We start from the raw sequence: 24,514 nt of genomic DNA on the forward strand, positions 1-24,514 counted from the left end.
TAGTGTCCCGGAGTTCCCTTAAATTACAGCCAAAACAGTGTTCACTACACTTCTCTTAAGCAGTCTGTGGGATGTTTACCTTTAAAGAAATATTGTATTCTTTTATTATTATTATTATTATTTTTTTTTTTTTTTACTCTTCAGTGGTTGGTGAAATCAGTGTTTTTATGTTACCTACATCACAAGAGTATCACTGATGTTTACTCAGTCTGGTTTTCACAGTGCTAGGGGATGCTTAAAAGAAAAGAACTAGAAAGGGCAAAGTATTATTATGCACAGGTAGTCAAGAAACCAGATCCTGTCTGTAAGATTCTGTGTTTCATTATCCCTGTGGTACTAATAATGAAGCAAGTGGGGACTCAGAATACGTGATAAACAACTATAAATTATAAGGTCAGAGTACTAACCTGGGAATTCTGGTGACAAACCATGAAAAAAGTAACTGAAAGGGAGAAAGATGTCACCAAAAAGACCTGAGTTGCAATTCTATCTTTCTACTGAATTAAATCGACTCCCCCATATCTTACCGTCCTTGTTTTACACCTTGCCATTGTTTTTAAAACAACATTTAGTTCCTTCCGTGCTAGGAAATAAGATACTAAAAAAGGACAGTTCCTGTAAGAATGAGCAAACACCTAAAAATAAAAAATTATAAGTTTTCAGTATGCATATTTCTCAAGTCACTGTGTGGATAAGGGAGGCATACACCTTGTTTGTGCTTGACAGAAGCAGGAGCTATAATGCTATGCCATCCTCAGCGTGATTACTTACACTTGGGGTTCTGCAATGAGTTTTTGTGAGTGTGGGATGGGTTTTATTTGCCTTGTGTCAGCATTTGACGTTATCTTACCTTTTCGAACACTAGTTTTTCTTGAAAGAAAAGTGGAAATGCTGCAGGGACGCACCGAGTTTTTTTGTACTGCCCAAGCAGAGAGACACTGAGATAGAGTTCCTCTTTGTCTTTCAGCTGCACTCCAGGGCAAGTTATCTGCAACAGTAACACATTCATTAAAAAAACTGAACTTTAGTTACAGAAGTAATGGCTGTTTACAGGATAAAAACGAAATGGTCAAGGCTGAAATGGTTGATTGCTGAGAGTCAGGTGATAATGAATTAGAGTGGAAACATTCTTTTTTCTAAAGCAGTTCTATTTGTACAGACTGACAAAGAAAAATTGTCTCCATGGTAAAATAACCACGACCAAATTCTTCTTACTGTAAGTAAACACATTCCATTGGTCTTCAGCCAAACCTAAAACTGGTATACCAATCCCAGGTTAGTCTGCGTGTGCATTTAACGGTACTATCTATGATTTAATCATCAAGGGTCACATCGGATTCTACACAAAGAGTGACAGAAGTCTAGAATGAAGTTTACATGATGCAGAGACAAAAAAAAAATAATCAAATTTTAGCTTAACCATTGAGAGAATGAAGCTGGTAAATTTACATGCTTAGATTTCCATGCTCTGTCCAGCCACCAAAAAAGAAGAGTTTATTCACCATATTATAATTAAGTTAACTTTGCATTTTTATATGTAAGTGAGAAAAAGCAAACGTTGTTCCATTACTGTGGGAAGTCACACAATTTTTTATAAGAGAAGTCTGGCCATCCTGGAGGGTATTCAAGGCAGGGAAGACTCCTCGTTAGACTGCCAGATATTGCCACTGATATCTTGACTTTCTTTGGGCCATTCTTATTCCTTGAGTAAGAAGTTGGTATGTTTTTAAAGCTCTGATGAACATCAGACATTCTTACCTGTGTTTCCACTGCAATGATGTACACAAATCACTGCAAAACTATTTGCTATTTTTCCCAAGCCACATGGTTTTATTCTATTACCCAGCCAAAGAATTCTCACCTTTCACTTCAGTTCTACTGATCACTTTTTATAGCAGTATAATAAAAATGAGGTTGTCTCTTCGAACATAAGGTTGCCAGAGAAAGTGCTCAGACTTTCAATTGCAAGGTAGAAAGACAAAGGAACAGAGTGACAGGAATTAAAATAAGTGCTTTGGTTACAGTCTCTTACTCCCAAATGAATGTTTACTTGAGACATTGTTAATGGACCTAAACCAAAATTATACAAACAGCAGAAAAAACAGCCTCTAGTGAAAAAAATAACAGAAACAATATCTATAACGTGTTATAGATTACTATATAGTGTAAGCTTAAAAAAAAACTTGTTTCTACTCATAAATATCCAAGGAAAAAAAAAAACACAAAACATTAACACAGAAACAAAAAAGAAAGGTTTCTTCTCCATTAAGTTAGGGCTTCAAATCTGAAAAGTGCCAGAATAATGGACATCCCAATTGAAACAGGCTGCCTATCATTAAACAGCATGGTGCAAGTGTTAATGGGAACAAGTGAAAGAGAGATTTCATTCATACAAGGCAAGATCCCCTAAACTACACACTATAAGTCCTATTAGCTTGGCTGGGACTTTTCCCCTTGAATTTACAATTCTTTTCAGCTGGGACTTCACACCTTACAGAAGGCAACCAGTACTTGCCTACTTTCTGAGACGAAAAGTGAAAGGTTTGAAGACATCAGGTGGAATAAAACTGCAAATAGCAGTTAGATGACATTTATTCTGGCTATTCTATAGAAGAAAGGAAGATCTTACAAAGCAGCGTATGTAGAAACTTGTTCTTCTATTATCCTGGAGAAAAACTGCACAATCCATTGCCTGGGCTAAAACACCAAATCTACATGTTCATGAAACTTTAAAGGAGCTCCAAAAATGAATGACACATATATACCTGCAGTTCATGGAATTCGTTTTGTAACATGTGGTGCATGGAGCGTCAGAACACCTAAGAGACAAGCTGAAGTTCTTACCTGACTGCAAACTGTTCAGGCAGGATGAGGGACCATTATAAAAATCGTAATAGCATTACCTATGGATCAGCTCAGCAGGAGGGATATCAGTGCTGCAATTAACTGATCTTAAAACCAATGAGCAGGACTACTCTTGAAAGTAACTGGCTGGGACAGCGTTACCCCAGACTTCTCTGCTGCAGTTGCAAGGAGACAACATGTACCATCCCTTGTGCTGGGACATCACATACTACCACAAAGAAATCACCAAATTCCTCTCACGGGAAGGAACAAAATTCCACTGCATCACAATCCCATACAACATTTGTTTGTTTTTTTTCCTCTACACTCAGTCCTAAAGCTGTAGCATGCACTTGCAACCAATGAAAAAGGTTCCGTCCCCTCCCCAAATGTTTTTAAAAGCCCATTGCCACCACACAGGAAGAGTTCTGTACGAAGGAACACGGACAGTATTAACTTCTGTAGAGCGCAAGCTTCCATAAAGAATAGCATTTTGGTCTTTGAGTTGCAAAAACAATCCTCTCAACGTGAAGAGATGCCATTTTAGTCTCCTTACCTGGCAGTAATCCACAATGCTATTAATTCATCTTAGTGCTTAAAGCTTTACCTACTTCACTGCTGCATTTGTGAATTCTCCAAGTAGCAATGACATGAAGAATAATGTGAATTTCATTCTGTTGCTACATGAGCAATCTAAATGCCAGCAGCAGAGGTAGGCACCAAAATTAGTCTCAGAAAACAAATAACAATGAAATCTCAGTCTGAACAATCATGAATTATTCAATTTAAATTAATGGCAGGATAAACCAAATAAGGTCTTTAACTAAGGTTTTCAATTTTAGAAGAGCAGCCTTTCAGAAATGAAGAAAACTAGCAATGAAATAAACCAAAGAGCTCGTGCATTCAGATAGAAAAAAGACCTTGGAATTTCATTAAGGCAAAAGGAGCAAAACCAATCTGGAACACGTATCCTAAAGCAATGGAAAAACGAATATGACAAAACTTTTGACACAAGTGGATGGATGTCCAAGAGGGTATAGAAATACGCAGAACATTGGAAAAAATAGGAAAACCAACCAGAAATCCTGACAGATAGGGCTTTATTAATAAATAAAGCAAACAAGGAAAAAGCAAGATTAGAAATCAACCAGGATGTGAGAATTAATAAATTATGTCCCAAACACAACTGAATATTTTTCCTTGTTTTTCATGATACCGAATATAGGAGAAAAAATGTAAAGAATGAGATTATGGAAATGATCCAATGTGCCTAGGTCATGGAGCCACAGGAAGGCTGAATCACCTACAGCCCAGGTTCTGAAAGAATACAATATTTCTTGCTCCATTGGATATATAACTAAAACCCATGTTATGAAAACAAGGATAGCACCATCTGACTGAAAAGTAGCAAATGAAAGGCCCACATGAGGCAGAAAAAGAGACCTGAAAAATTATAACCCTCTCAATCAGAATATTTAAACACAAAAGTAAAGAATAAAGTATATGGATGAAAAATATGCCTAGAAAAAAAAAAAAAAGCCCAGCATTACATGTTTAATAAAAATAGACCAGTCAAGCAAAACCCAACATTTACTTGAAAGCCTGTTTTCTGGGCAAAGGATATCTGATTTATCTAGACATCAATAACATCATATGGTGCCACATTACAAATTATTACTTATGATGCAGAAGACAGGAGTCTGTGAAAGTCCTAAGGTGGTACAGAACTGGGCAAAGGACAGCATCAGTAACAGGCTAAACTGGAAAGCATGAGGTTGAGGGTTACTATGAAAAACGATCATCCGTATATCCTGCGATCCATGTCTTTAAATATTTTAATGACCCTGGCACAAGAAGTCAGATTATGCTCACGAAATTTTCCAATTAAAATTCAGAAATCATCAGTGGTAAAGAAAAAGATATAGAAAAAAATCAGAAACAGGAATGAGATACACCTACTGTGTATTAACAACAGTTTCTTCTTTTACTCGGGGAGCTCGTCTTCAAAGCTGGCTGAAGAGAAGGCAAGTGTGTTAATAAATGACAGCATAACCACAGTGCAGCTGTGAAGAGACTAACACTGAGATATAAAGGATGAATTTTGGACTTCTCCTGACATCATCTAAGGCAATAGTGAGACCCCGTCTGGAATGGTGAATTCAATTCTAACCCTGATCAACGCAAACTCAAAGTGGAAGAGTAGCACCCATCCCTATGGTGATCAGAAGACTAGTAAGCCTGCCATACAAAATACTACTGAAAGAATCAGATCTCTTTATCTGGTAAAGATGAATTGTGAAGTGACAGAACTGCTGCCCGTAAAATACATCAAGAGAGCAAACAATGGGGAAGGAAAAAAAAAAAGTCAGCAAAAAGCCAGTGTTGACGTGAGTGTAAGAGCAGGGTGTTAATGGAGGCTGGAGAGTTTTTAAAACATCACAGGAGTGAAGTGAGGGCTCCAATGGGAAAAAAGACAAAAATAAGTGGTCCAAAAACCAGACTAAATACACTTATTAAAAGGGTTACCTGATAGAAGTTATATAGTGTAGCTGAGACAGGGCCTAACAACCCACATGCTGAAAGGGGCACTCAGATCTGTGTTGGAGATTTCTTGTTCTGTCCCCTTCCACTATCACTTGTAGGCCTGAGAGCGGGGTGAGTAACAAACGCCCCACAGGTGAAGAAGCCCAGCCCTGGGAGAACACCGTCCCTGTAATCTCTCCTGGTACATGAGGAGGAGGAACAGAAGAAAGCACATCTGCTCCTTTTCCAGGAAAAAAAAACAGGTCTTTGTGTTACGCAAACCCACATGTGGAGAACAGAAGAAAGAGTACCTGCTGCTTTCCAGGAAAAACGCAGGCCTCTGCATTATGCAACCCCAGCTGAGCAACACCGTTAGGGTGACACCCTCGCCATCTATGTAGGAAAACTCAGGGCTGTGCTTAGAGCAGCCCTACACGTATGTGAGCAACGGTGGTCAATTAACCAGGAAGCGGGTCGGTTTCCCAGCGTGTACTTTCTGGGTCCGCACTTGAACTTCCCGCGGGGCGCCTCAGCCCCTCCTCCTTTTGGCACCGGGCACTGCGGCAGCACGCGGCCCGCCGGGAGGCCTCACGTCCGGCCGGCAGCAGCCAGCGGGTGCCGAGCCGCCCAGCACGCCGTGCCGGAGCACCCCTCCCGGCCGGCCAGCCCCAGGGGCTGAAGCGGCTTCTCCCCGCGCTCCTCCCCCCGCGACGAGCCCGAGGCCTCCCCGCGGAGCTGCCGGGGCAGGGCGCGGGGCGCTGTGGTGGGCTCGGCCCCTCACAGGCAGCTCCCCCCCGCATCCCGCGGGCTTCTCGTCCTCGGGCCGGGCACTCACCGCGCGGATCTCCAGCCGCAGGACGCAGCGCAGCGCCCTCCGTGCCATGGGAGCGGCCGGGGCCGGGCCGGGGGGGGGGAGCGGCGGCTCCCGGCCCGCTGGGCCTCAGGCGCGCCGCAGGCCGGACGCCGTTGTCATGGCAACAGCGGCGCTTCCGCCTTCCCCACTGCGCATGCGCCGTGCTCGCATGGAGCCGCCCTCAGGCGGTGCCCGCCTCTCCCACAGTGCCCTGCGCCGCTGCCCCTTCCCACAGTGCTTTGCGCCTCGATCTTTTTAATTATTATTATTTTTGTCTGTGGTGCAGCTTTGGGTTTCACCTGTGTTTAGGCACCCGTGTCAGATGTGTGCCGCTGATCTCAACCACCACTGCCCCCGCTGATTTCATGGGGTGCTTCCCTAACGAACTTGTGACCGCTTCAGGGCCTTCCCAACTTCTGTGGTGCTGAGGTGTCCCCACAGTACTTACAAACGTGTTACACCAAAACAGCCTAATTTCTGTTGTTTTAACCACAATTCACTGCAGGCCCCATCTGAGGGGCTTTAAGCCTTAAAATATTCTTTCCAATTTCATACGTACAGCTGTAGAAGGGGGAAGCAACTCAGTGGGCATCTTTAATTGCCTCCAAAAGACAGCAATGCCTCAAATGCGTCCCGTGGCGTTGCTTATTTTAATTTTACAGTTTCAAAGGCTGACAGTGCTAAGTGGCTTGGGAAGAATCATCATACTCAAAGTGTTTTGTTTTTAATTAAAAAAAAAAAAAGACAAATGGAGAGAATATTAGATGTCAAAGCAGACAGTAGTGGTATCAACTATTTCTAGTGATGCTCATCTATAGACTCTAATCCTTTAAAATAAATAAATGACTGGAAATGCAAGCCTTATTTTCATTATCATAGAATCATAGAATGTCCCAAGTTGGAAGGGACCCATAAGGATCACCGAGTCCAACTCACCACACAGGTCTACCCAAAAATTCAGACCATATGACTAAGTGCACAGTCCAAATGCTTCTTAAACTGTGACAGGCTTGGTGCCATGACTGTGGCCATGGGGAGCCTGTTCGTGTGCAACCACCCTCTCAGTGAAGAACCTCTTCCTGATGTGTAGCCTAAACCTCCCCTCTCTCAGTTTGACAGCATCCCCTCGAGTCCTATCGCTGGTCACTAAAGAGAATAGATCGGCGCCTGCCCCTCCAGTCCCCCTCCTGAGGAAGCTGTAGGCCATGATGAGGTCTCCCCTCAGCCTCCTCTTTTCCAGGCTGAACAGGCCAAGTGATCTCAGCTGCTCCTCGTACGTCTTCATACGTCCTCATACGGCCAGCAGGTCAAGGGAGGTGATCCTCCCCCTCTACTCTGCCCTGGTCAGGCCTCACCTGGAGTACTGTATCCAGTTCTGGGATCCCCGGCACAAAAAAGACAGGGATCTCCTGGAAAGAGTCCAGCAGAGCGCCACAAAGATGATACGGGTCCTGGAGAATCTCCTCTATGAGGAAAGGCTGAGAGACCTGGGTCTGTCCAGCCTTGAGAAGAGACGAATGAGAGGGGATCTTATCATTCTTTACAAGTATCTTAAGAGTGGGAGACAGAGGCATTTGGCCAACCTCTTTTCAGTGGTTTGTGGGGACAGGACAAGGGGCCACAAAATGGATCACAGGAAGTTCCTCACCAACGTGCGAAAGAACTTCGTCATGGTGAGGGTGACGGAGCACTGGGACAGGCTGCCCAGGGAGGTTGTGGAGTCTCCTTCTCTGGAGATATTCAAGGCCCGTCTGGACGCCTGCTTGGGCAACCTGCTCTAGGGAACCTGCTTTGGCAGGGCTGTTGGAGCCGATGATCTCTTGAGGTCCCTTCCAACCCCTACAATTCTGTGATTCTGTGATTCTGTCTTCCCCTCTAGGCCCTTCACCATCTTTGTAGCCCTTCTCTGGACATTATTGTGACTTCTGTAATAGCTGTGAGGTTTTTTTTTTTTTTTTTTTTCTTCTGTCTTAGCGAAAAGCAGGATTCTGAATTTAGGAGCTGGAAAAGACACACTTTTTTAATTGCAGACCTCTACTACATAGATTAAGGAGGGTTGCACTTAGATAAAGCCATTTTCTATGCATTATCAGTCTCGAGGTTATGAACAGCTTTCCAGAATTAATGAGAAGGAAATTCTCAAAGATCCAGGGCTCAGATGGTAACAGTATTAAAATAGTTTATTGCTTATTTTCAGATACCTTTCATATACATACTTTTTAGAGGGATAAATAACTTGTTAAAGATTGTGAGGTATGAGATATTACTGTAAGTGTGGCCATATAAGACCAGAAGATAGATAAATACTGAAATCAAAAATGGCATCATGTTTGTGATGAAAATTTAATATCCACATACAGAATATCCACACTTCTGGAACAGAAGTACTTTATAACCCTTGAAAAACAAGCACAAGACAGGACAGAAAGCCTCTCTGAAGTGACAACACGGTGTTGAGTTTCAGTTCTTTTCTCTGGTAAACCAGGGAAAACCTGGGGTAAGCTGGAGGATGCTTACACAGTGATGCTTCTCCATCCCTCTGGTCTGCAGAGCTTCTCCACATCGCCCCGCTGGGCCTTGGAAGGAAAGGGTGCTGCTGCTGCTTCTGCAGTGTTTTTCTTGTCCAGCCCTTTCTGCAGCAGTGTGAGATCCATCTGGACCTCCTGGTCATGACGAAGTGCATAATTTAGTCTTACATTTGCACTGCGGGAACAGTGATGCAGGGAGTTGGGGACAATGAGGGGACTTTCAGCGCAGATCCATTTGCTAATAAGCAAAACTGATAAGCAAAACCACAAAGGGCATGCTACTTAAATAGACCTGAGGTTTTAGCTGCTATAAAGTTTCTCTGCTGTGAAAACATGTGAATTCCTTTGCTTTTACAAAAGTAAATCTTCTTGTAACGCTACTTATGCTTAGTTCCATGTAATACAAGAGCCTGGATGACAGCTTTGCATTATGTTAATGTTTTTACAATCTCCTCCATTTAAAAGCTTCTTTTTCAGTCCTCCAGCCCCTTCCACATACCTACTATAAGAAGCTTAATGTCATCAAAATACTCAATTCTGTTCTTATTTCTATCATTGTAAATGAGGAGTAACTATCAATAGACTGAAGTTGCCCTGGTTTAAGATAATTATCACAAGAATTCTACCCTATTGTTGTAGAGGTTCAGAGGGTCAGGCCTCAGGAGTTTCAATATATTAGTATATGCTACAACATAGGCAGGTAGGAAATATTGGAAGAATCACATTTGCAAACAGTGGATATTCCAAAATCCAGAATCTAAAAAATATTGGGGATTAGAGAGAAATGAATCAGATAAGACTGGAGATCGAAGAGCGAATCTCACATCGCTGAGTTCATCAGAGATTCATTTTTGGTTAAGAAGACAAGAATGGTTTTCTTCTTAAGCTTAGGAAGCATTACACCAGGTGCAAAGTGGCATTTTACACCGGCTGCAAAAGTGGTATTTCACAGGCATTCTGGCAACAAGAATGAAGGAGATAAAAGAGCTTTCCACATTTTTCCACCTTCTACTGCAGTTCTTGTAAGCGTGTTGTCGGAGAGCTGTTTCTGCCTACTTTAAGACCTTGATGTTGTCGGAGAAGCCAAAAAAGACCTCAGTCAATGCACATCAAGCACTTCTATTTAGATATCATCACTGAGAGTGATTGTCTTGTCAATAACTGTGGAGAATTCCAGGAAGACATCTGCTCAAATAACAGCAACAAATTATGAGATATGGGAAGATTTCCATATTAGAAAAAGCAAACAAACAAAACATTAAGGCTGTTTTACTTCGGAGAGGAGAAAAGTAAGATGTAATACAAAAGAGGTACATAAGGGATTGAATAATATGTAAAAATGGATTTTTCTATTTACCCATGCCTATTTATCCTTTCAAAGGACACATGCAGTGAAATTAAAAGACAACAATCAAAACTGATAGAAGAAAGTACTTTAGATAGTGGAACTCATTATAACAAGATACATTCACCAGTGTTCAAAGCAGAATCAGAGTGCTTTAGAGACCCCATAGGACAATACCCATGTGCATTTCTTATTTTGATCTTCTCACTCAGTGCTAGGTTAAATGTGTAATTCACAAAAGTCAGTTCCTGTGCAAAGAATTGTAGTTGAGGAAAACAGCCAGAAGAAGTTAAGACTAAACAATCCCTGTGCACTGTACAGCAGAGCTGGAAGAATTTTGTAATGTGAGAGATTCTAATAGGATCTAAGGGGACCAAAGTGAATTGCATTACTGCAGACAGTAATGTAACAGAGAAGGTAGAATGTTAGATTATTGATGAGGACAGAGGATGGAGATTACCTGAGGGTGTCAGCACATGCTTCACAAAATACATTTTCATTTAATCTTTCTACTTTAAAGCAGGGAAGAAAAAAAAAAGTTGCTCAGAAGTTAGCATTCATTAATATCCACTGCATTAGAAAAAGACCACGATGACTTGTTGATCCCATCAAAGTGTGGTGCATTATGTTCGTCTTGCTCTTTCCTAACCTGCAAAAACACAACTGGGCAAAGCTCTCAGGCTTCCCTGATGAACCTACAAGTTGCTACAGGCAAAAGGGTGCCTGGTCATGTTGTTCTGTAGGGGAGGCCGTGACTTTTCTTCGCCATGCCTTACCAGTCTCACTAGTGCCTACTGAAGAGCATTTTCTACTGCACATCTGGAGAAACTCAGCACCTCTCTTACATTTCACCATGGCTCAGCCATGACAGAGTGAGTGTTGCTGCTAAGCCAAAACTCACTTTGGTGGATGTGTTCATTAACCTTCACCGATGCTTGATGCAAGTCATGCCTGCAAAGGAAAAAAAAAAAAAAAGAAGAAAAAGCTACCTAAATGTACTTAAATATTCTTAACATGTAAGTTTTTTTCCAGTTTTACTAAATTCTTTCTTGACTGGCTTTAGCTAAGGAAGAAATCAAATCTGATTTGATTACAGCCACTGGAGGAATATTCCAGATCTTGAATTCAGCTGTGGTAATTGGAAACTTTTCTTGTAAAGGAATGATCTAAATTCATCTAAGAGATAACTTCAATGCATTCAGTCTTATGAATTCACAAATGGTACAGATACAATCAGCCAATACAGTATTAGATTTATACCCCTAGAAGGTTTCTGGGCTCTCCGTTAATCAATTCAAAAGAGGTAATACGTTCCTTTGTGTTTTACTTTTTTTTTTTTCTTTTTTTTTTTTTTAAATTATCTTAGATGGAGACATTGCCCCAGCAAAGTTTTTGCCTGAAACAAAATTCTTCTAACCAAGTTATAAACCCCTGAAAATAGGGGGTTTATAATGGGACTGCTGATAGACCTTTAACAATAGCGTTGTGAATTGCGCTGCTATAATTAATGATACTTCAGAAAGATTTATGGTCCTTAGACAGAGATAAAACAGAAATATCATTGCTTCTTTGCCTCCCATCATTTTATCCTCTATGAAATTTTATGTGAAATAAGTCAAATGAAAAATGTAAGCTCTTAATCTTTTCCCAGAGTCCTGTCTCTCACTTGATGAACACTTTTGTAGAATAAATTAGAGCGTTTTATTCCTTATGCATGTATAGCTTTGTATTTAAAAAGCAAAGAAAAGAACTTTGGTGGGTTGGCAGAGCAACTCAAGATGATACTAGCGGAGGACACAGAAACTACCAACTCTTCTTCCCAAGTCTTCTGCCATCCCAGAGACGATGGCTCTGGCCCTGCAGGAATCCAAAGCAGCCGTCTGGGCAGCGTCTGACCGGGCTCCCGTCTGCTGCAGTGAATGCGGAAGGTTGGCAGTGATGGGCTCTAGCTGCAGCAGCGATAGCACAGACGCCTGAGCAGAGAGCCAAAGATTGGGGCTTGATTACAGTTGATAAATACCTTTGTGTTGAGAAAATGCAGGATACTAAATGGTTCTTTAATATAAGTGGGAAGGGCATAGCAAGAGCCAGCTGCTAGAAACTGAAGCTAGAAGAATTTGAATTAGAAATTAGGTGTTGTATCTTAACACAGAAAGTGAGTAACCACTGGAACCAGCTCTTAAAGGAAAAGGGGAATCTCCATCTTCCAGGAATTCCAGAGGAAAATGACGAGCTGACTAAAGACATGCTTTTGTCAAAACAAAACTTATTTTAGCCAAACAGAAAGAAAAGTGACAACAAGAGAGCCTGTCTCCCACACCTTACAGCCATGTGTACCTCCTGCCTTCCCCAGGGCTGGGAGTCCTCTGTTGGGGAGGCCCAGAGGGCGAAGGCACAGCCTGGGCTCCAAGCTCCTCAGCGTGGTCTTTGCTGAGCTACTTCTGAGCATCAGACACCAGCGTTTTGGGGAAAAGCCTCACCGTTGGGCAGCCAGGCTAGTGCAGCAGCTGAATAGGCGGCTGAGAAATCACAGTTTGGGGCATGGGCCATCTGAAATGGCAGTGAAAGCCCCAAATCCATCACATCCCATTGTAGTCCCAAGCTCTGGCTTCTGTTAGCCTCAGCCAGCTCAGATGGCATGTAGCTGCTTGTTTTTTCAAAAGCCTCTCTGCAGTGTGGCAGGAGTTCTGTCCCCCTGCCCATTAAAGTAGCAATGTTTGAGCATCTTCCATGTTAATTTGATTGACAACAGCAAAGTCACTAGAGAACCTGAAGGACTTTCTGGCTGGCTTGTTTTCCTGTTAAAATTGTAGTGTGGTGTTCTATTAGAGAAGAAAACTGAAATGCTTTCTTTAAATAATAGCTGAAGTTACCCTGTCTAATAGGGTGCTCTGAGATCTATGCTCAAGTTCCTCATAAATTATAGCATTACTCCTTTAAAATTTCTCCAATCCATCAGGAGCAGAGAAGGATTCTCTTTTTTTTTTTTAACAAGAACTTTTGGTTTTCAATGGAATTCACTCTGGAGGGCAGAACTTTTTTTTTTTTTTTCCTTTGTGAGGAAGATTCATAAAGGGGCAGGATTGTGGCTATTATTAGAGTCAGTCCTAAAGAAAATCATCAAATCCTTTAGAGCACTAGGCAGATCTGGGCTAGAAAGCATAACAGGATGGCATAGAGCAGCCCATATAGCAACAGAGAGAAAATGGAGCAGGAAGAAAGGAAAAAGTGGAAACCCAAAAAGAAGAGCAGATGCCAATTAGAATTCTTGCAGTCTGCAGCAAGGGGTGAGTGTAAGAAGCCATAGGAAAAGAAAGGGGTGAGTGGATTAGCGTTAATCACAGACAGAGGAAGTAGGAAAGGTTTTAAATGAGCTTTAAAAAGCAAAAATTGAGTTAGCAGCTCAGAAGAGAATTCCAGACCCAGCAAGTGTGGGAGCAAAAATAAAATGCAGAATACCAGGAGATATATCAGAGTCTAAGCAATTAAGTTCTTATGGTAATAAGAATTTTTTTGGAAATTGAAGCTTTTCTCTCTCTCTCTGCCCACCACCACCACCCCCAGCTCCCCTCTAAGGACAGCACTATTGTGCTTATCCTAGTGAAAGGGTGCATATAGTGTTAGAAGAAAGTGACTCCAACCTGAGGTCTTTTTCACTGTCTAATGGTACATACATACAGCACCCTATCATAGGAAAAGCCAAGCAATAATTTGCCCAGGCACACAGTCCACAATTTGTGTCTGGAGCTAAGTGAGTTACACCAGGTGAGATCTGGCACAGCGTTGCGCAGCATTTGCTTAACAGCCTCAAGTTGTCTGAAGACCTCGGGGTTGAAGATGAATTCCAAAATCTGTTACCACCACCACCAACTTCAACACACATCAGAGCAGGATGGCCAGGCAGTGAGGGCAGGGGTTCTCCTTACAGCTCTGGGGTAATGAAACGTCACTTACCATTGCTGTGCTGCTGTGCTGCCTGTAAAATAAATAACAGTTAGCCACTGATGAAAAATAACAAAAATAAACCACACACAACCAACAACAACAACAAAACACATCACAGACTATTTGTTCTTATGAGCTGCAAAATACTACCATTAAGAAATCCTATTTCTAGCTCTGGATTTATCTGCAGCATAAGAAAGAATAGCATGGTGTTTGAGTACAGGTCTTTTACATTTGAATCATCGTTTAAAGGTTAATGAGGAAACTATGGAAAGGTTGTTTCCTCATTAGTTAAACACTTTCTTTTTAAAAGCTCTATGTATTCATAACATATTATGAGTTTATCATTTGCTGCAGAAAACCTTGATCAGTCCCTTTTTCATTTGCTTATATGACATCATTTTCAGCAAATGCAGTCCAGGCCTCCACTTGAGTCATTGGTCCTGGATCTCTGTATGGCTGGGTGCAGTGGCAGCGCAGACACGTACACCGCGCCAGCTTGAGCCAGCTTCATGCTCTCACGCTGGCTTTGTGCTGGCCGCTGAGGGATGGACAGTGCCGGATCCATGTGGCGATGAAGTAACCCATAGGGGCTACAAGGAAGCCAGAGGCCACGTCCTTTCTTTTTTACTGGCATATATTTCGGAGGTGACAGCAACCCTTCTGACATGGCAGATGGATCCCACCTCACAGCCTCCAACCCAGCCATGTTGTGTGTGGCCGCATGGGGCAAAGGGAACTCTCAGGGAACAGAACACAAGAAATTTGCTCCAGCTCCTTGCTCGGTGCCAGGTCCGTGTGTGCCAGCTTTTCTAGCCTGACAAGGCTCTTTTAATGACCAAAGTTACACACAACCCCCTCTGAAAGCAGGGCTCCATGACAGAAACGCCTACACAGCTGTAGCAGCCACTTCTCAAATGCGCTGCTGCTTATGAACCGCAAGAATAATATGGCAAAATGTGCCGACTTTTGCAGTTTTCTCCTCTTTTGTTGAAACTAATGAGTCACGATTAGAGTAATGCTTTTCTGTGACTCTGAAACCATTTTGGTTAATGAGGTACTAAGTCTTTATAATTAGGCCCAGAAGGGAACTGGGACATGGCCCCTTAAGAGCAATAATTATTTAGGTTATTTATGGTAATAAAAAATTGAAAATAGGAATTCTTCCTCAGAATGTGACTATTTATTCTTTTACATATTGCCTAACAGGCAATTACCCTATTAAGGCAACGTTTTGTTGCTAAAGACATTAATTGAAATGTAAATTAAATGTAAATCAGCTAATTAAATTGATATGTAATGAACTTGTCATGCAGGCCTTTGAGATCAGATGCATTTTGCTAATAAACAAGTGTTATAGTGGTGCCATTGCTCACTGGAGTTAAGGTTGTTTAATGTGTTGCATCTATAACACTCTCCCTCCCTAAATTCAGAGGTTTGGATGTCTTGTGAGAGCCCAGAATGAAGCTGGCACTGGGAAGGTCCCAATTATTCCCTCCAATTATCTCCTGATCGACCTGCTTGCATGACGAGGTGTCCTCCCACTGACTGGTGCTGCACTGCCCACCTGCCTGCAACCCAAGCTCTGTCTGCCCCTTCTGCTCCCCAGAAGGGGTAAAACTCTTATAAAGCCCCTCTGCAGGACCAGTGCTGCTGTGTCAGATGGCTTTTTTGTGAGGTTAGAGCCCATGGCTCCTGGTGCCAAGGTTGTGGCCTACACCGCAGGTGGGCATCCAGGCCGTGTCTCACTCAGGTGTCCCTCATTCACAGTCACATACACAAAGTGGGTACCTTTGCCTACAAACACGTGTGCTCTTTTACTGCCGTTTTTTAGGGCAGTCACCTCTCCACCAGAGTTTTTAAAAAGCATTTGAAACACATGCAGTGGCTGCTGCTTGTTGACACCATCACTTCCCAGTTAGCTTTTCTCTTCTGGTTGTTGTATCACTTGTTGGTTTTGACTTCAAGCTGTGGGGATGACAACGCTATTTTTGTCCCTGTGCACTGTGGCTGGTTCAGGAGGGGCAGTGAACCCTCACGGCAGTGGGAGGATAACTAGACATTCCTGAAATACAAAGAAATAAAATGAGAAATGAAGCAATGAAAATTTGCTTGGAGATTATGTCAACGACGTACAAGGTGAACATCGCAGCTGACATCACCAAGTCAATCCAGCAATAGGAGGCTGAGCCAAGATAACCTTCGGTGCTGTCCATAACACGTAAATAACCTTAATCATCCGGGTGTGAGCTTACGTCAAACTGGAAATTAAGAGGAAGGGATATGAAACTATCACTTCTCACATGAAACTATCAGTTTTCCTGCAGCTACATTTTGAACCAAACCCACTGAAATTTCTGGGATAAATTTAGGCCCTGTTTTAAGGTCTCATGGAGAGTAGAAGCCCCTCCCCTGCCAGAAACACAGACAAAACTCACTGTCTACCATTATACAACACTAAAACAAATGTCACATATTTTGCTTTTGAAAAAGCACTGGTCAGCACCTTATAAAGTCCACTGCCCACTTCCATTCAACTCAGGCGAACATTTTGTGTGCATAGTCATAAAGCTGACGGAAATGTGGCAAAATGGGCTGTGAAAGCAAGAGAATAGAAGTACAGTTTGGAGTTACTGAAGTGCTTTTGCAGAGTTTTCCTGGACACGTCGTACCATCATTGCACGTGAACATTCACATGTAATTCTGTCTTGAATAAGTCTGATGCTGCATTTATAACATCTCCTACCCAGAGAACCTTCCGCCCTGCAGTCCTTCAGGGCCTGGGGTATTTAATAAACATGTCAACTACCACTCTTCTTTAGCTTGAATGCAGCATCTTGTTTTTTTCCTGCTGAAGAACACTCCAGTTTGAAGTTTACAGAGCAATTAAAGACCCTCACGGGGCCCCCGATATGTAGAGATTGTCAGCATATGTAGATTAGTAATTGTCAAGTTTCTCCCTACGGCAGAAGAGCTCTTAGTCAAATTCCAGAGATCATCAAGTATTCAGATTTCAGTGGGCTTTGTGTCATACACAACATAGTGGCATAATTAAACTACAGTGCTTCTTTTCTAATAAACTTTTGGATCTGGCTATGTTTCTATTAATTTCTTTTAATTAGCTATGATCAGCAAATAAAAATGAACATCAATCTAAAGCTGCAACTTTGCTGCTTCCAAAAAGACGCCCTGGGAACAGCTTTTTCTTCTAAATCACTGGGGTTTGGGGACCACACTTACTGATGTGACTTGCAAAGGCCTGATGTAGAACTAAACCCAACAGCCCAAGGGGAGAAGATTTCTCTGGCTCCTTTTCATCTGATGGGGGCACAAGCAATTGAATGATGCTGTCACCTTGAATTTCATTGACCCCTCTGGCCTAGCTCAAATTTTAGTATGTTCTTCATTAGTTTCTTTGTCTTTGGATGTTGATCTAGATAGAGACTGAAAAAATATTTGGTTTAGAGGTCAGAGAAGGAAGTTAATTAATATAAGGATCCTCACAATGCAGATCAATGCTGTAAGGGTCTATTACAGCATCCTTGCTGAGCCGTCTACCCCGCCAGGGCAGTTCTGTTCTACCAGGCAAATACACATCTGAATTTAATACTCACTTGGTTAAGTGCTGAAGAGGAATTGTGCCAGTTTGCTTTGCTTCTTGCGTGGTCAAACCCTTAAAGATCAAATGACTGCTCTAGTACAGTAGTCCCTGGAAGGCACAGGGTAACAAGAGAAAATGGATGAAGCTTTCATGCGATACCATTGGGCTGTGCACATTCTGCCAGCTGGATCCTATGCTGCAGTCCCCACAGATATTGCATTGTGGACCCTGGGCTGGTACAACGTGTAGGTCATTGGTCTGCATCCACAGTTTGGGTCCCAATCCATCAATCTGTGTACATTTGTAGACAAAGCCTGTGGTAATTTGTTATAAATGAGCGTGGAGTTTTTGACATACAAACAGATTTTTTTTAAAGCCGCATGTGGGAGCTAAAATTTTAATTCCTAATAAAATAAAAAATAATTGGACATTGAAATTGTGCAGGCAGTTTTAATAACCTTTGCTACAGCATGCTAAATAAGGGTTCTGTTGTTACTCAGGAGAAGCAGATCATTTCCATGCTGTTCACACCTTCTGGGTGTAGCAGAGGACAAACTGGTCATGCTAGGAAATCGACAGAGATCTTTTGTTAACATAAAGCTGCCCAAGCACGTGTGTGTGTGTGTGTGTGTGCTCTTGCACTGACACTCACAGATAGGCACCTGTGCAAGCAATGTTCTCTTCTCAAATGGGGCTACCTGGAAATACCCAAAGAAGCCCCAAGAGGGATTGTGTTCAGGAGAAAATGTTATCTCTATTACTTGCACAACAGTTCTGGCTGTGTAAATCCAATTTTATTTGTCAAAAATTACACAGACCTCCAGCGCTGGAATGTTGGCAGCTCTAAAGACTGACGTCTTTCACTCACCCCACAAAAGGCTGACGAAGCATCCCCATCCCAACGCTAAGGATGATCTGAGGCCAGTGGTAGTTTCAGAGTGGCTTTCTGCAGAGTGGCTTTTTTTTTTTTGAATTCTCAGGCTGAATTCAAAGCGAGGATCTATCATTTTGCCTCCAACCTCTAGTCTCCACGTCCCAAGGCCCCTTTATGGGCTAAATCTTCATTTTACAAAAACCACTTAAATTCTTCCCATTGGTAACTACAGCCCTGGACCAGACGTGACTCTTCTCTGCTTGGCCCACTGTGTATACATCATGCTTCTTTCTCTTCCTGAGACCTGTTTTTATGCTAGGGCATGAAAACTGGATCCAAGCAGCATGAACAAAGTTTGGCTTTGAATAGTAGCCCAGGAGGAGAATCTGAAGGTAAAAGAGTCCCGATAAAAAGAAGGAAAAAAAAAAAAGAAAGAAAAAAAAAAACAAAAAAAGAGAAAAACCTCCTCACATTCTTCCTATGATGATACGTCTCAAAATTATTAATTTTGCTTGTCCTGTATCATATCTTAGGGCAAGCTACTTTTCCCGACTGAATTGCAACGTGGAATTTGGTTCGGTGGGCTTAACTGAAGCGTGGCTATCTGGAAAAGGCAGTGCTATCTGTAATAAAGTAACTCCTTCAAATTTACTTTCTTGATCTTGTACTTTGGTTGGGCTGCCAGAGTCTTAATGCCTGGAAAAGTATCTGTCACCCAGGGGCCCTCATTTTAAAGGGCTGCAGGTTTTTAGGGGCTGGATGGCATCATATCCCTGCATCAATTTTGTCAATGTATTCCTGAGAGCGAGCCAGCTGAGCTGCGTGCTAATTTCTCATCTCGTCTTCAGCTGATGGCAGTCCTGGCTCAGCGAGATTTCAGTTTTGCTCACTGGACACTTCTTTCCCTGCCCTCCCTGAGCTATATTTTCTAAGCACCAATTTCACTCCAAAATTAAAGATGAAATTTAAAGATTAGGGGCTGCAGGTTTTTTTTTTTTTTTCCAAAGGCATTTCGATGTCTCATACCCATTGATTGAGTTAGGTATCTAAATCATCCAGGGCAATCTGGCCCGTGTCCCAAATTATATGATGTAAATGGCCAGCTAGACTTTTGAAATGCTCTCCATTTTAATTGCCTGCCGTGTGATTAGTAGCACACCTAACAACCGCATTGTACACGGCATGCGTAGGGCGATGCAATGGATCCCACTCCCTGGCTTGGTAGAAGTGCTAGAAATATCAAATACCACTTGTGCCAGTCTTAGTCTCAGTCAATCCTAATTACTTTAGTGGTCTGACGGCAACTTCAGTTGTACTGTGGTGTAACTGAAGTCAGGATACAGTACATGATTCTTATCTTAATACCACTTTAGTGCTGTAAAGGTCAAACTGTGCATCATCTGAGGAGAGGAGGTCAGGGCTTTGCTAATTATTCTTCGCATTCCTTGAACAAAGGGATGAAGATTGTATCTCTGCTGACGAACATTCTGCTGTACTGCATATTTAAGCTTAAAAGCAAAGAAGAATGGGGGAGCCATTCCTGCAATACCTTCTGTGTGATAAATCCTTGAAGGAGCCTTGCTGGGCTCTACTGGCAGCAAGGTTGAAGCAGAAAGCTACAGCACGTGCTGTGCCAAACTTTCCAGCTGTACCAGCCCCTTTCTCTTGTGTTAGGTAGAGACCATGGAAAGTTGAGTTCAGAAGGTGGCTTTAGTTGAACTTGGTTCACCATTTTACACAGCGTTATGGGATACCTGGTCTCATTAACTGCACCCATTTCCAGGCTGCCATTGCAGAAGCCCATGCTCACAAGACATCAGTTTGTTCCGTCTCTTAAGGCTGCAAGCAAAATCGTCTCTAAAACCAGAAAGTGACCCCAATCCGTATTCATTCCACCAGTTTCCTTTCCTGATACCCCTAAAGTGTTAACTGCTGAAAGCAGGAACATGAAAACCCACCATCATGAGAGCTGATTAAAATTCAGCCCACTGTGTCACCCATAAACAGGAAATAAAGAATACATGGCTGTGATTAATTGTCTATAAATGGCTATTGCTGCCTTCCCCTATACCGTACAAACACAGCCCGTATATTTATCCAGCTCACCAGAAGACTAACAAGCAGATCACTGCTGTTTGTCAGGATGGGGGATTTGAGCAAATACACAAAGCGGGGGCTCTGTGCTTGTGTGTATGTAGACGTGCACTCACATCTGCTTTTCTGTTTGATTCCCGATATTCATGTGAAAATCAGAAAATATATTTTTATAAATGTGTATTTGTCAATAGGTCAAAATACATTGAGACAGCAAATTACAGCAATGGAAGATTTAGTTAAGGATTTTTGTGTGTGTGTGACATTAGAAACATTAATCTGTAAGGACTGATAATAATAATACTATTAATAAAGAGCAGTTTTCTGCTGTTATGCGCTGTAATTGGCCAAATCTGAGACCTGCAGAATCACCGGAAAAATAAAAATCCTGTGATATACAGAAACTAAACCTGGGGTTTGCAGCAGTGGTGGGTAAAGACTGTTTTTAGCAGTCGCGAACGCACCTTCATTAAAGCACCAGCTTGCCTGTTCGTGGTTCAGCTGAGCTCACCGGAGCGGAGCTGCCTGCTCCATTGTCTCCCTGGCAAAGCGCAGGAGCGGCTCTCATTTGCTGTGATTTACAGTCCGGGGGCTGCCGCCGTGGACAGCGCGCTGCCTCCCGCCTCTCTGGCCTCTGCTGCGGCTGGATGCTGGGCACAGCAGGCGTCTCTCAAAACACGGCTGCACAGGTGCTGTGGTGGCCGTGCTGGTGCGGGAGTGGGAGGTGACGCTCTGGAGATTCGGTCCCTCTAACACCGTCTTCCTTAACGTCTTTAAGCAATCATTTGCTTTCTGACTGTCCCAGTTTCCCTAGGTGTTAAGAAGGGATGAAGAACCACCAGCCTCTGTAGAGACATTGCAGATCAAGGAGTGAAAAATGCTGCAGGAGACCTGGATATTACTATTATTACCCTACCTGCTGCAGAGCAATGGTATAATAGTCAGGAATTGATATAAGAAACAGGAAACAGAATCCCAGCATGGAAAAGATCTTGAGAGCATCCTGTCCAACCCCTCTGCTCAAGGCAGGTCTTCTGGAGCAGATTGCCTAGGACTGTGTCGTGTTGGGTTTTGAATGTCTACAAGGATGGAGACACCACAACTTCCAGGCCGTTAGCAGAGATTGTCTAGCCACAGGGAGCCCTTCCTGGGCCTCCCTCCCTAATTGTAAACCACAGCGATTATCTCCACCACCACCAAAAGACAGCTCCTTCAGAAATAAATAAACAAACAAACAAACAAAAAAAAAAAAACAAAGCTCATGCCTAAAGATGTTATCATGCATAATTCAGGGGAAGAAATCCATACTGCATTTAAAAGATTACATCTTATCATCCAGGGTACTTATTAGCTTGATGATTTAAAAGTACACGGGGATAGAGTCTCTCCCGTGATTTTGCACTGGCATCAGTGCAGTTGTGCTGATGAACGATTTGCCCTGCAGCCCTGTTTGGGACAGAACTGCTTTTCTACGCCAGAACTGGCCCAGATGGAATCAGGATGGACCCAATGCGTGGTGGGCAGCACAACAGCCAACAAACATGCTCTGGGGCAGCCAAGAGCTGAATGTGTAGGACTTGCTTGTCTTTATCAAGTGCAGAACACTGGGCTAGTCCATAGCACTGCTAATACAAATTCTTGGGATCGTCGTTATTATTTGTATTACTTCACCTGTAACTTCTCACCCAGGGAGTTCACAGTAAGAAAGGATTTTGTCCTGCATGCATTTAAGCATGACTTTGCAGTCCCATAATCAGCGTAAGGGGTTACAAAAGCGTCTGAGGGTTGTTGCTGCCCCTGGGCATTCCCTCCGTATCAAACACAGACAGGGTGCTGGCCACCAACGTGCTGATAAACTGCTGGCAGAGACGCAGCAATGTGCTTCTCTTTGTCCCTCTCAGTTGTGCCTTCGGTCAAGTCTAGTCTTTTGAACCTACAGTGGCTGCCTGCAGCATGGACATGTTTTTATTACAAACTGCAGGCATCTGGATACTGAGAGAGTAAGGAGGCTGGAACAAAATTCAGACAACTTCACCCTGGCCACCACTGGCTGCTCTGACAGCCCTTGATATTTCACAGGACAGGTTCCCCATCTCACAGCATGCCCTCCTTTTATCCTGGCACACCCATGCTGCATGGCACCCTAACACAAAACAGGGCTTGGGTTTCCACTTCTGGCCCCACACAGTGTAGCCAGTCACCATTTTTCTAAATCAATGAAAACATTTATTTTTTCAAACTATACCTAGGCTGCTCTCAATTCAACACAATTGACCCAGAAGATGCCCCCCCCAACCCCTGATCATAGCAAGGGTCATGGGGGTTTCTGGGGCTCTCCTCTGTGCGACTTCCCACACAATCTGCAGCATCTCAGAGATCTCACATTTGTACTTGGGCATAGAGCTAACTAATTACCTGGGGACTGTGATGTTTACATCCATTTCAGTCAGAAATCCTCAGATGAATGGTTCAGGATGTCTCAGGATGGCTGAGTGACAGCTCAGTCCAGGAAAAAGGATGTACCGAACATGTAATGTGAGAGTGACAGAAGAGGAAATATTTTTCAGAAACTCTTCTCCCCATTTTTTCAAGGTTGAGATGTATGAACCACCTCGATTTAACAGCCATTATTAATTACCATTTACCCTCTGCTAGCACTGCTGTGGGAGCATCTGTGATGTGTTCACCAGGCATCCATCAGCATCGCTCAGCTGGGTGCTGGGCTGCATGGGGTCTTGTTCACTTCCCTGGCTGGCTCAGTGATTTGCTTCTGTCCTACTTCAGCTCACTTCAGATGCCTGAGTCTTGGGCCACCACGTGAGAAATGAGTGTTTCCTCACGTGGAAAAGAAGCTGTGTAAAGCAACAAGGTAGACTTACTGTGGGGTTTTGAATGGTAGAGATGAATCATGGAAAGGCATATCCTGCTATTTATCCTAAATCTTGCAGCACTGCATCCATGGAAGAGCTGAGCATTCAAGATTTGAAGATCATTTAAGATTTGTGGGGTGAAGTCCTGGCTTCGTTTAGAAGAAAAACAAAGCTGTTCTTGACCTGGAAGGTTTCACCCAACTCTCAGTGCTGACCTGCAAGCTCTCCAAAGGCTGCTTCAGTGCTAACAGCATCCCTCAGTTCTATGCAGCTTCCTGAGCTAAAATCGTGCTTCTCCACCTTCCTTTCTCTCCTCTTCCTCCTACTTCTTCGTCTGGGCTCCTACAGAGCCCAGACATGCTGTGTATTTTCCACTTTGTGACTCAGGATCAGCTGCTCAGACTCCTTGGGAGTGTGACAGAGCTGTGACCGACCAAGAGGGAAAGGAATCTGCCTTAGGGGAGGAAGAAATGAAAGCGCTGAGTACAACATGGATTTGCCAGAAAATAACTTCCCCACCAAGGACGGTGCTCGGCATTCAGCAAAGCAAACAAGAGCCAGCAGCCTCAGCATTTACTGCGGCACAGCTCAGTAAGGTGGCATCTTGCAACTGCATCCCATAACGTGGGTTACAGGGGGCCTAAAAAAAAAAAAAAAAAGACACCTCTATAAATTCCTTAATTCTTCCTTGAAATGGGGCTCAAATGCTGCAGAAAAATCCCCAATAGTCTTCGTGGTACAGTCAGGGATTGAAACCAAAAAATTGCCCGCCTTCACCTAGCACCAAAGGGAAATGCGTACGGATCCCCAGCATTTGTTCAGGCCGCCTTGGCTGAAGGCACCCGGTGTAACAGCCCTAAATGTGCAAAATGAACAGGGGACTCCTTACGCTCAGTATAATTTTGTGTATGCAGTGCGGGGATCACAGGAGGATATTGGCTCCCTTCTGACTGTGAGAAAGACTTCTTCCCCAATGGCAAAAGTTGCTGTAGCTCTTTATTGATCTTCCAAACACTGGCTGGTAAGAAAATCTTCCT

At 43.0% G+C, this 24,514-nt stretch overlaps 1 protein-coding gene and 1 long non-coding RNA gene across 4 annotated transcripts in view; both read right to left on the bottom strand.

The window, feature by feature from the left end:
* The window catches only part of SPATA6 (spermatogenesis associated 6), a 42,867-nt gene extending 36,465 nt beyond the window's left edge, over nt 1-6,402 (bottom strand). The window contains exons 1-2 of one of the 3 annotated variants that reach the window (XM_067001691.1): nt 6,203-6,402; nt 851-988 (exon numbers count right to left, since the gene is read on the bottom strand). In XM_067001691.1, the coding sequence (XP_066857792.1) occupies nt 851-988; nt 6,203-6,250 (186 nt within the window). In that variant the 5' untranslated portion in view covers nt 6,251-6,402. The remainder of the gene's footprint in view (nt 1-850; nt 989-6,202) is intronic. The other 2 variants (XM_048062136.2, XM_067001692.1) reach the window with 2 other exon arrangements.
* Nucleotides 6,403-8,455: 2,053 nt separating this feature from the next.
* On the bottom strand, nt 8,456-23,806 carry LOC106033033 (uncharacterized). The gene is made up of 4 exons (XR_001205156.3): nt 21,072-23,806; nt 17,653-17,747; nt 15,830-16,103; nt 8,456-14,069 (listed from the first exon to the last, which is right to left on the bottom strand). It is a non-coding gene; the product is annotated as an uncharacterized lncRNA (long non-coding RNA).
* Nucleotides 23,807-24,514: the final 708 nt, after the last annotated feature.

This window comes from Anser cygnoides, chromosome 8 (genome assembly GCF_040182565.1).
Source record: "Anser cygnoides isolate HZ-2024a breed goose chromosome 8, Taihu_goose_T2T_genome, whole genome shotgun sequence".
In the NCBI taxonomy this organism is placed as follows: Eukaryota; Metazoa; Chordata; class Aves; order Anseriformes; family Anatidae; genus Anser; species Anser cygnoides.